The sequence below is a fragment of the Tiliqua scincoides genome, chromosome 2 (assembly GCF_035046505.1).
Source record: "Tiliqua scincoides isolate rTilSci1 chromosome 2, rTilSci1.hap2, whole genome shotgun sequence".
In the NCBI taxonomy this organism is placed as follows: Eukaryota; Metazoa; Chordata; class Lepidosauria; order Squamata; family Scincidae; genus Tiliqua; species Tiliqua scincoides.
Window position 1 is genome coordinate 174167205 of NC_089822.1, and position 11616 is coordinate 174178820.

The 11616-nt window shown below is 43.6% G+C and overlaps 1 protein-coding gene across 2 annotated transcripts in view; it reads left to right on the forward strand.

Annotated features, from left to right (window-relative positions):
- Positions 1 to 5497, forward strand: part of WWC1 (WW and C2 domain containing 1) — a 100850-nt gene extending 95353 nt beyond the window's left edge. For both annotated transcript variants that reach the window (XM_066613897.1, XM_066613899.1), the window contains 2 exons: positions 1582 to 1703; positions 3835 to 5497. In XM_066613897.1, coding sequence (XP_066469994.1) covers positions 1582 to 1703; positions 3835 to 3901 — 189 coding nt within the window. In that variant the 3' untranslated portion in view covers positions 3902 to 5497. The remainder of the gene's footprint in view (positions 1 to 1581; positions 1704 to 3834) is intronic.
- Positions 5498 to 11616: the final 6119 nt, after the last annotated feature.

An 11616-nucleotide genomic window follows, 5' to 3' on the forward strand; every position in this document is an offset into this window, starting at 1 on the left:
ACAGTTATTTATCTTGGTTTTCTAATATTAAATATTTTCATTTTATTAGTCTCTGCATATTTTCAGAAAATATTGGAAGCTAGAGAGGTCAAACTTACATACCCACAGGACCTGAATTGCTAGAACAGTAATCATCACATATGTTTTGAAATGGATTAATTTGAGAGCATTAATCATTCTGTGCTATGCCAAACTAAAAGGTTATGGAAAGAATTGCAGATACTTTTGCAGTTGTTACGTAACAGAACATTTCTGTAGTGCAGAAACAGTTCTCACACTTGTATTTGCTATCTTTTGATAGCACCACTGTATAATCAAAAACTGGGCTGCTATTAATATCGAAGGGCATACTTTCCTCCTTGGTATATTTGAACAGTATTTTATCACAACCAGGTAGGTTGTCAAGTCACGGTAATTGACATGTCTGTTGACCAACATCCCAAACTTAATAGTTACATGCCTCCCTTCCCCACAAGTCTAGGTAATGGTTGTGTGTTGCTTAGGCTGCAAGCCTGTGCACACTTACCTGGGAGTAAGTCCCACTGATTTCAGTAGGGCTAAGTAGATACGCATAGGATTGTGCTGTTAGATGAGCATCCACATTGCATTTGTGGGGACAATTTATCCTACACATGAAAATTGTTTGCAAATAGAGGGACCTCCATGTCCGTGGATTCTGTATCAGCGAATCTGGCTCAACATGGGTCCATTGGACCCACATTGAACTATACTTGACCCAAGCTGTGGCCCAACCCACAGCTTCGGTCACCTCCGGAGGGCTTTCTAAAGCCTGCAAAGGTCACACACGACCACCTGTGGCCTCTGCAGGCTTCAGAATGGCCACTTCAGCCAAAAAAAATGCAACTTCTGGTTTCCAAAGGGAAATGAGAAGTGACATTTTTTGCCCTTATAAGGCATTCTGAGGCCCGGGCAAGCCTTCCAGGGGCAGATGCACGTAGCCTCTGCGGGCTTCAGAAAGCCCTCTGGAGGTGACTGGAGCACAGCTCCAGTTGCCTGAAGAATGCTTAAAGGGGCTGAAATCGCATTATCTGCAGTTTTTTATATTCAGCGGGGGGGGGGGGTTTGAGAACGGATCTCCCACAGATACCAAGGCCTCACCTGTATCAGCTGTGCAATCCAGAGTTGCAAAATGAGTATAGTGAATACTTGAATTTATTCTGGTATATGGGAGGGAGTGAGTTTGAACTCTTTCTGACACTTCAAACTCTACAATGACTCATATGAGTAGAATTGTGGGGCTTAGCCTGCATTTGCTGGTATTAAACTAACAGGATGATATGCACCAGTTATGTGGGTAACCTGATGCAACTGTCAGGGTTGTTTTTTTGTTTTTTGTTTTACCTCCAGTCACATTGGTTGGAACAATAGGGGCTATGAATTCATTTGCCAATAATCCTTTTTATTGTTTCTGTGGTTCATGGCTCCAAATAAATCATTCCCAACAGAATGCCCAGTGTTGGACATGGAAATGAAGTGCTTTCTTTAAAGAGAGAATGTCTGATTGGAGAAGAATCTATTGTGTCCCATGTAAATTAATGGCTTCGTTCCTCATTCACTTAGGTAGAAAAAGAAGAATGTAAGTGTGAGGTGAAAGCGGATAAAATGATGAGGGCAGCTGCCAAGGATGTGCATCGGCTACGAGGGCAAAGTCGAAAGGAGCCCCTAGAGGTGCAGTCATTCAGGTAGGAAAACTAGTTTCAGTTTTTACTTCAGTATCTGTTTCTGTTTTTTGACAACATAAAAGCTGTTGAAATGAACTAGCCATGCTTGTATCATGGTTGTCCTCGGATAACGGGTGACAGCGTTATAAGGCATTTTCTAAGAACAGACTCTTTGGTGTTGTCCTTATCTGGCAATGGCACAATTCAGTCTTGTTTGTCAAATCCCTTTGTTTAATGAATGAACAACCTGTAACACTCTTTTGTATTCTTATCAAACAGGAAACAGGGAGGGATTTGCTAAAATGTCTTTTATAGTTGTTACAGTTCATCAAGATTTATTGCACTGAAAGTTTTTGGCTTCTGCAATAGTCAGACAGATAAGCGCAAAGCATAGCACTGGTACCCACTCACAACTTGTAACTGGGTTAAACTGGAATGATAGTTCTTGCTGTAAATGTAAATGTAAATGTTACTGAGCCATTGGGGAACAGTGACCATGCTGCCAGGCAAATCTATCACAAAAACTCTTGACTTCCAAGGAGCAAACTTCCCTCAAATAAGGAGGCTGGTTAGAAGGAGGTTGAAAGGGAAGGTAAAAAGAGTCCAATCTCTCCAGAGTGCATGGAGACTGCTTAAAACAACAGTAATAGAGACCCAGCAGAAGTGTATACTGCAAAGGAAGAAGGGCTCAACTAAGTCTAGGAGGGTGCCCGCATGGCTAACGAGCCAAGTTAGAGAGGCTGTAAAGGGCAAGGAAATTTCCTTCCATAAATGGAAATCTTGCCCTAATGAGGAGAATAAAAAGGAACATAAACCGTGGCAAAAGAAATGTAAGAAGGTGATACGGGAGGCCAAAATATTTCTTTATTCAGCGTGTGGTTGGTCTGTGAAACTCCCTATCATAGGATGTGGTGATGGCATCTGGCCTGGACGCCTTTAAAAGGGAATTGGACAAATTTCTGGAGTAAAAATCCATTACGGGTTACAAGCTATGATGTGTATGTACAACCACCTGATTTTAGAAATGGGCTATGTCAGAATGCCAGATGCAAGGGAGGGCACCAGGATGCAGGTTTCTTGTTGTCTTGTGTGCTCCCTGGAGCGTTTGGTGGGCCGCTGTGAGATACAGGAAACTGGACTAGATAGGCTTATCGCCTGTTCCTATCTTCGTATGCTGTTCCTACCACCTGAAATCAGACAGAAGGAGGCTGACCTGGGAAAGCATCATTCTCAGAAAAATGGAGAGCCCCTGAATCCCTGGGGAGTTCCTTTAAAAATAGGACAATAGTGAAGCCTGGCAGTCAGGGAAGACAGGCTAATCAATTTCCTCCCATGTGAAAGGAGACCAGGCAGGTTAAACTTGTTTAATAAAATAAAACTTCTTATTTTAAGGATGAGCACCAAAGCATCAGGGGGTAAAGTTTAAAAAAAGCAAAAATCAGACACCTGAGGAATCTTAGAAAGGCAAAGGTTTTGGTGGGATGGGTTGGGCAAAGGTTGGCACAGAGATTGAAAGGTGAGAATAAACTGGAATACTATTGCAGCTTGTGGGAGAACTTTCCCCAGCCTACATACTCACACTGATTCAGAATTCTAGTCCTTACACCCACACTTGAGTTTCAGATTTTTCAGTTGATGAGCCAGTGTAAATGTGCCAAAGGGAGTTTGTGATCCTCCTTTTTATAAGTTGTGTGTTAATCAGACTTTACCTTTGGTGTTTGATCCTGGGAAAGGGAGGGTCACCCAAGCTCTTGACTTTCCTACTTTTGGAAATCAGGTGGGCTTCACGGTCCAATTAGCTGCTTCAGACCCAAGTCCTTTGTGAATCACCTTCATAAGACTGGTCAACAGCAACAAGAAAACAATGGCAATCTTTCTCGGCAGGCCCTGGAAGATGCTAATGCACTAGAGGTGCCTCCTCAGATAATGGGAAGGTCCATATCAGGTGACAATATGCCTCGAAATATGGGGAAACCTGGGACTTTTCACCTGGATATGCTCTTTCCACAGTAGTTTAAAAGTTATCCTGTAAAGCATTTCTGAAGTTGTTGACAACTAATCATAGTTATATTTTGCTTTGTTTCTCTCATTGAATATTGCAGCCTCTGAATATTTAATTTCATTAACAAATTACGTTGGTCTTGTTTTCTAGAGAGAAAATGGCATTTTTCACACGACCAAGGATGAATATTACAACTCTTTCTGCAGATGATGTTTAATCTCTATTTAAGTATTTCTGTCCCCATCCAGTTCTGAAAGTATAATGTGGTTTCACAAAGGTTTATTTATGTGGTATTATAAAAGTACCAAGTTGTTTGTATATTGATGGCTTTATTAGCTCCATGTCCAGATTTTTAGCTTTCTCCTTTACATTGCAATGCCAGCATTAAAAAAAAAAATGACATGATTTTATAGTTTGTATATTTAGCAATGTATTTTTTGGGAAAGAATTTTTAAAATGTGAACAAATTCAGCTCCAAATGCTGTTTAAATAAGATTCCATTTAGACATTTTGTACAGCTCTACTTTTTTAAAAGAGGTTTTACTGCAATAAAATTTGAATCTGGAGGAGCATCAATCCTGTGATTCTAAAAATATAACCCAATCTTATATAACTAGCTTTTGCTAATTTAAATATTTTTGTAGAAGATAAAGGATGAAAGAAGCCATTAATTTTCCTTCTTGAAAAGAGCTCTGAATGAGTGCTTTGCAAGCAATGAAACACTTCCACCTTCTTCCTGGTTATCAAGAGGTGTGGGGTTCAAGATGTCTGCTGCACTTGAATTTGGAGATGGTTCCTTCAGCTTGTTACATGGGTGTAAAAATTCCCAAAGCCCAGTGAACCCTCTGCTGTAGGAGGAGAGCTGCAGGGAACATGCATTTGTGTGATGGCTCAGTGTTTTGCTAAACAAATATTTTGACCAGTCAGCATTGGAAACTAATTCTTACCTTTTTTTAACAAAAAAAAAAAAATCAACCATTATGGTAAACTGATTTTCAAGTTGTGTTAGAAAACAAAGAAATCCTCAAATAATGTGATCAGTTTGCAGAAACCAGTTACCATTAAGGAGCTTTTAAAAACAAACCTTTTGCCTGTCATTTTACCAGAGTCATCTGGTATACTACTTTAAAAATTCTGGTTGTGGCTGTGTGTATTCCCCTCATAGAATGGAATAGCTAATCTGGAGTGGGTTTCCTCTTACTACTTTTGAGCAGACACCTAGCAGACAGTGTTCCACAAAAACTTTTCTAGAAATACTGTAACTATGCCCTTAAACCATAGGTTACCAGATTGTTGTTAGTATTTGTATTTTTTTGCTTCAAGTTTGTCCACTTTGATTGGTCACGTGTGTCTTATTTGCATGCACACAAGAACATACTCTTGTTTTTTGTGCACACATGCATGTACATACATACACACACATGTGTACATACATGTGTAAGCACACTCACACAGAGAATCTGGTACAGAATTAATTGGGCTGTACTGCATTTGAATTTAACAAGCTGGTTCAGATGTCATGCAAAACCAGGGTTTACTCGTTTCCCTAATTGTTGCCAACATAAGGACTTGGCTGATGGTGGATGGAGAATAATGGCAACAGAAACACAACGGCCTTAAAAGGTCCACAAACCAAGATGCGCCTTCATAAGTAAAGCTGACAAGTCGTTTAAAACTGGAAGCCTCTTGAGATGTAAATATTCTTTTTTCATGTATAAAACACTTTAATAGGCAAGCACTAAATTGATTTGATTTTATATATATTTTAAATTTTGTCAGGATAAACAGATTAAAATTGCTATAGAAACATGCACACCTATTCCTCTGTGTCCATCTTTGTGTTTTCTTTCTGTGTATAGGGACAATGTTTCAGAACTACAGCAACCTTTACACAATCAAAAGATGTAGGTCTTTGTGAACATTTAAATACATATTTTCAGTTGGAAAGAAGGCCACTGCTTTCAAAATCAAACTTGTGGATTGTTTCATTATTATCAGTTTGATTTTCACAGCAGCTCATTTTAGCCATGTGTAAGCTTATTTACTCTAAGCATGTCTTTTAGATCATGGTTGTCAAAGTCATTTCATACAGAGGGCCAAATAGCATTCATGAAAATCTCTGAGGGCCTGAAGTTATGTCCATACCATACCATACCATACACCTTTATTGGCATTAAAACAGTAAATAGCAACAACAATGGCCAGCATGATGGCCGTGCCACGGAGAAAGAAAGTTGCAACAAAGGACTGGTAAGGAAAGAAAGGGGGAGAACAAGGGGGGTATAGGATCAGGGTGGGGGTTTTAGCTTGGAAACTGCGGAAAGAAATTCTGCTACTGCATTGGTAATAACCACAGAGTTGTCACCCAGGAGGACAAATATGAGATTGGTAGAAGTAGAAGTTATGTCTTTAAGCAGGAAGTGATGTGAATGTGATGACCAGAAATAAGCACTTTGTTCTCAAGTTGCAAATTAGCTGCAAATGACAGAATAGAAATTACAAATTTTGATCATACTTTTAAGATCTGTGAGATTCCAATTCACTGTTGAATAAATTTTAACTTTTTTTTTTTTTTTTTTTACAAAAACGAGGTTAGCTGTTCTTTATAGATTTTTGGTCGCTGAACATGAAAATAAGTGAAAATACTCTCCTAGCTCAAATTTCCGAGTAAATTGACCATTTCTGTTTCACATATATTTCAATGGGTTGTTTTAATAGCAACAGCGATACAAAGGAAAGTGGAATGCTGCAATATTAGCAGATTTTTGCTGCATGCTCCAGAGAAATGAACTGGACGTTCCTCCAACAACAAACTAGAGCAGTGGTTCTCCAACTTCTAGGGTGATTTACTCCTTAAGTAACTCTTTAAGGAGGAGAGGCGAGGGCAGTGATGCAATCCCCAGGATCATGTCACTAAGGTGAGCAAGGAGGGTACACTCACTTACTGTGGACTTGGGCAAGCAGCAGGAGGTGCGGGGAGCCCCAAGCAGCCTTCTGCAGGGCTCCCCGAAGCTCGGAATGCTGAGAAACAGCACATGCAAACCACCTCCTGGTTGCAACACGAAACCAGAAGTGGTTTGCGTGCATTGTTTCTACATTCCAAGCTTTGGGGAGGGCTGTGCAGGGCTCCCCACACCTCCTGCAGTTTGCCCAAGTTACATGAAGGTGATAGGGGAGGCCAAGCGAGACTATGAGGAACGCATGGCCAGCAACATTAAGGGGAATAATAAAAGCTTCTTCAAATATGTTAGAAGCAGGAAACCCGCCAGAGAAGCAGTTGGCCCTCTGGATGGTGAGGGAGGGAAAGGGGAGATAAAAGGAGACTTAGAGATGGCAGAGAAATTAAATGAGTTCTTTGCATCTGTCTTCACGGCAGAAGACCTCGGGCAGATACCGCTGCCTGAACAGCCCCTCCTAACCGAGGAGTTAAGTCAGATAGAGGTTAAAAGAGAAGATGTTTCAGACCTCATTGATAAATTAAAGATCAATAAGTCACCGGGCCCTGATGGCATACACCCAAGGGTTATTAAGGAATTGAAGAATGAAGTTGCAGATCTCTTGACTAAGGTATGCAACTTGTCCCTCAAAACGGCCACAGTGCCAGAAGATTGGAGGATAGCAAATGTCACGCCTATTTTTAAAAAGGGAAAGAGGGGGGACCCGGGAAACTATAGGCCGGTCAGCCTAACATCCATACCGGGTAAGATGGTGGAATGCCTCATCAAAGATAGGATCTCAAAACACATAGACGAACAGGCCTTGCTGAGGGAGAGTCAGCATGGCTTCTGTAAGGGTAAGTCTTGCCTCACGAACCTTATAGAATTCTTTGAAAAGGTCAACAGGCATGTGGATGCGGGAGAACCCGTGGACATTATCTATCTGGACTTTCAGAAGGCGTTTGACACGGTCCCTCACCAAAGGCTACTGAAAAAACTCCACAGTCAGGGAATTAGAGGACAGGTCCTCTCGTGGATTGAGAACTGGTTGGAGGCCAGGAAGCAGAGAGTGGGTGTCAATGGGCAATTTTCACAATGGAGAGAGGTGAAAAGCGGTGTGCCCCAAGGATCTGTCCTGGGACCGGTGCTTTTCAACCTCTTCATAAATGACCTGGAGACAGGGTTGAGCAGTGAAGTGGCTAAGTTTGCAGATGACACCAAACTTTTCCGAGTGGTAAAGACCAAAAATGATTGTGAGGAGCTCCAGAAGGATCTCTCCAGACTGGCAGAATGGGCAGCAAAATGGCAGATGCGCTTCAATGTCAGTAAGTGTAAAGTCATGCACATTGGGGCAAAAAATCAAAACTTTAGATATAGGCTGATGGGTTCTGAGCTGTCTGTGACAGATCAGGAGAGAGATCTTGGGGTGGTGGTGGACAGGTCGATGAAAGTGTCGACCCAATGTGCGGCGGCAGTGAAGAAGGCCAATTCTATGCTTGGGATCATTAGGAAGGGTATTGAGAACAAAACGGTTAGTATTATAATGCCGTTGTACAAATCGATGGTAAGGCCACACCTGGAGTATTGTGTCCAGTTCTGGTCGCCACATCTCAAAAAAGACATAGTGGAAATGGAAAAGGTGCAAAAGAGAGCGACTAAGATGATTACGGGGCTGGGGCACCTTCCTTATGAGGAAAGGCTACGGCGTTTGGGCCTCTTCAGCCTAGAAAAGAGACGCTTGAGGGGGGACATGATTGAGACATACAAAATTATGCAGGGGATGGACAGAGTGGATAGGGAGATGCTCTTTACACTCTCACATAATACCAGAACCAGGGGACATCCACTAAAATTGAGTGTTGGGCGGGTTAGGACAGACAAAAGAAAATATTTCTTTACTCAGCGCGTGGTTGGTCTGTGGAACTCCTTGCCACAGGATGCGGTGCTGGCGTCTAGCCTAGACGCCTTTAAAAGGGGATTGGACGAGTTTCTGGAGGAAAAATCCATTATGGGGTACAAGCCATGATGTGTATGCTCAACCTCCTGATTTTAGGAATGGGTTAAGTCAGAATGCCAGATGTAGGGGAGAGCACCAGGATGAGGTCTCTTGTTATCTGGTGTGCTCCCTGGGGCATTTGGTGGGCCGCTGTGAGATACAGGAAGCTGGACTAGATGGGCCTATGGCCTGATCCAGTGGGGCTGTTCTTATGTTCTTATGTTCTTAGTCCTGGAGATCACGTCTTTGCCTCCCCCTTCCCCCACCCCTTAAAGGGATGGGGAAGCTTTACAGGAACTGGTGGGTCGCGACCCGTTTTGACTAAAGAATTGATTGGCATTAGGCACTTAGGGAGTCCAGGAGGCTTGCGCTGCATCAAACAAAGGTTTGTTGGGTACAGCAGCTCAGCCAGGGGCAAGGGGAAGCTCCTTAGCCCTGGGTAAGGGCTGCGTGCTCCAATGGGTCTTCTCAGGCCTGAGTCACCTCTGGAGGTGGTGCAAGTCCAAGGAGAGTGGAGCGGCTCGAAGCCACTCTGTTCTCCCACGGGGACGGGGTTTGGGATCCGCCATAACGGCCGGGTCCCAGCCCCACGCCTGGCTCGCCATGCACCTGCCCCCGGGGCTGCCCATTGCCCACCCTCCCCCAGCCCAGAAACGCCTCCTCTCCGCCCCCCCCACATCTACCTTTGCCGCTTGTGTCAGTGCAGGTGCACTGGCACAAGTGGCGGGGAGGAAGCCGCTGCGGAAGCCTCCGCCGGCCTCTGTGCGTCGGCGCATCTGGATGCACTGACACAACTTCCTCCCACGGAGGCGCAAATGTGCTTTACGGCATGTTTGTGACCCTCCAGGGGCTCCTATGCCACCATAACTGCCGGTTAGGATTGCGCCCTTAATTTTCCTAATACTGTGAAGTGTCAACTAAAATTACAGTCATTCTTGAATTAGAAGTAAAATTACAGAGGGCGAGAAGATATAATTGTAAAACATTTTTCAAGGCAGCAGTACATGATAGTTAAATATTTTTGCATTATTGCTCATCTGACCATCCTTGCTACTAAATACTACATCTAGTACATTATTTAGTAGTACATAATGTATTTAGATGTATTTAGTAGTACATCTCGTACTAAATGATACGAGATGGGATGAGGCTCTCAATCTATGGCTACAGCAGTGGTTCCCAACCTGTGGTCCAGGGACCCTGAGAAGTGGTCCCTGAGGTCTCAGGAAAAAAAATTATCACTTCCAGTGTCTCGCCAAGTGAGTGCTTCCTCATGGATCACTGAAGTGTCAGCTGTGGCTGGATGTAGTCCATTCTCTTCTCTCTCTGGTGGTCCAACATTTGCTAAAGTGCCTGCTGCAAGAAGGTCCATTCTCCATCCTTTGTGGAGGAGAACTCACTCTGTGAGATCCTTATCCATGGACCACCAGCGAGCAGAGAATGAACCCCCTGCAGCTGGCATTCCAGTGTCTTGCTGAGTGTTGCTCCATGGGCTACCAAGCTGAACTGTATTTTTTTGAGTGGTGGGGATGGAAGGGGTTGCATGTGGTCAACGACAATTCCAATGTTTGCCTCAGTGGTCCATGGGCTCCTAAAGGTTGGAAACCACTGGGCTAGAGGGAGTGGTGGTGGGTGGTACTAGATATTGCTATGTTTCAAACAAGAAGTACAGCTCTCTACAATTAGGCTCATGCAGTTGACAGAGATAATGATCATGAATTGCTTGCAATGCTTGAGGTTATCTCACTGCTTCCTTTGCATCAGACTGGGAAATAACTTGTTACATGATCGATAAATAAGCAGCATTGTAACATGAACTGGTGGCTAAGATCAACCTTTGGACTTGTGAAACGTGGAAAAACAGGCATAATCATACTTTATCCTTGGCTGTAATTAAAGCACTTGGATGAAGACACTTTCCAAGGCTTTAGTTAGCGCTGTTGGAGGTTTTCCCCCTGCAGCAAAGCTATGCTTCTGCTGAATTTCTCTGGCTTGCTGGGACCTGCCAACAGTTTCCAATAGGGGGTACAAATTTGGAGTCTCTCCTTCTTTTAGAACTTTTCTACTCTTCCCCCCCCCCCATAAGAAGTTTCTGTGATGTTCCAGCATTGTACAAGTGGCTGAGAAATTCCCCTCTTCTACAACTGGTCCTTTTCTGAATCCGTCCCCCTTTAGAAGGATTACATGGCATCTCTTCATGTAGAGCAGTGATTTTCAACCTTTTTCATCTCATGGCACACTGACAAGGCATTAAACTTGTCAAGGCGCACTATCGGTTTTTGACAGTTGACAAGGCACACCATGCTGTTGGTGGGGGGCTTATATCCTCAATGGTCCTATTAATAATAAAAAAAAAAATGGTTGGTTGGCAACCTTCAGTCTCGAAAGACTATGGTATAAGCCTACAGCACCCGGTATTCCCAAGCGGTCTCCCATCCAAGTACTAACCAGGCCTGACCCTGCTTAGCTTCCAAGATCAGACAAGATCAGGAATATGCAGTACCTGGCTGGCTATAGATGGGATGGCTATAGATGGCTATAGATGGGATGGCTACCCATCCCACCGGGTAGATGGGACTCGTCAGCCTGGGAAGGCAGCTCATCTGAGAAAAGGAAAACTCTGATCCCAAACCTCCACTGCCTTGTGGCTACATCCAGTTATGGAAAAGGCTTCAGGAGTCAACCTTGAGGCAAAATCTGGAGCCGGAGTCCCTGAGGCAGTTCATGGCTGAACACGGTCACGTTCTGGCAACTCCTGCGACGCCGCTGGAACCAACCGTATTGGCCTCTGCCTTTCCATTGGACCATTTCAGTGACGTGGAGAGGGGGGATTTGCTGCATGGGTAACAGCCTATCCTCCATACCTACTTTACCCAGGCTTCGCGCACTGGAGAGGACACTATTCCAGAACTACCATTCAGAGCGAGACACCATAGTCTTCCGAGACTGAAGGATGCCAACTTTTGCCTATTAATAAATGACCCTCCACCCAACTCCTGC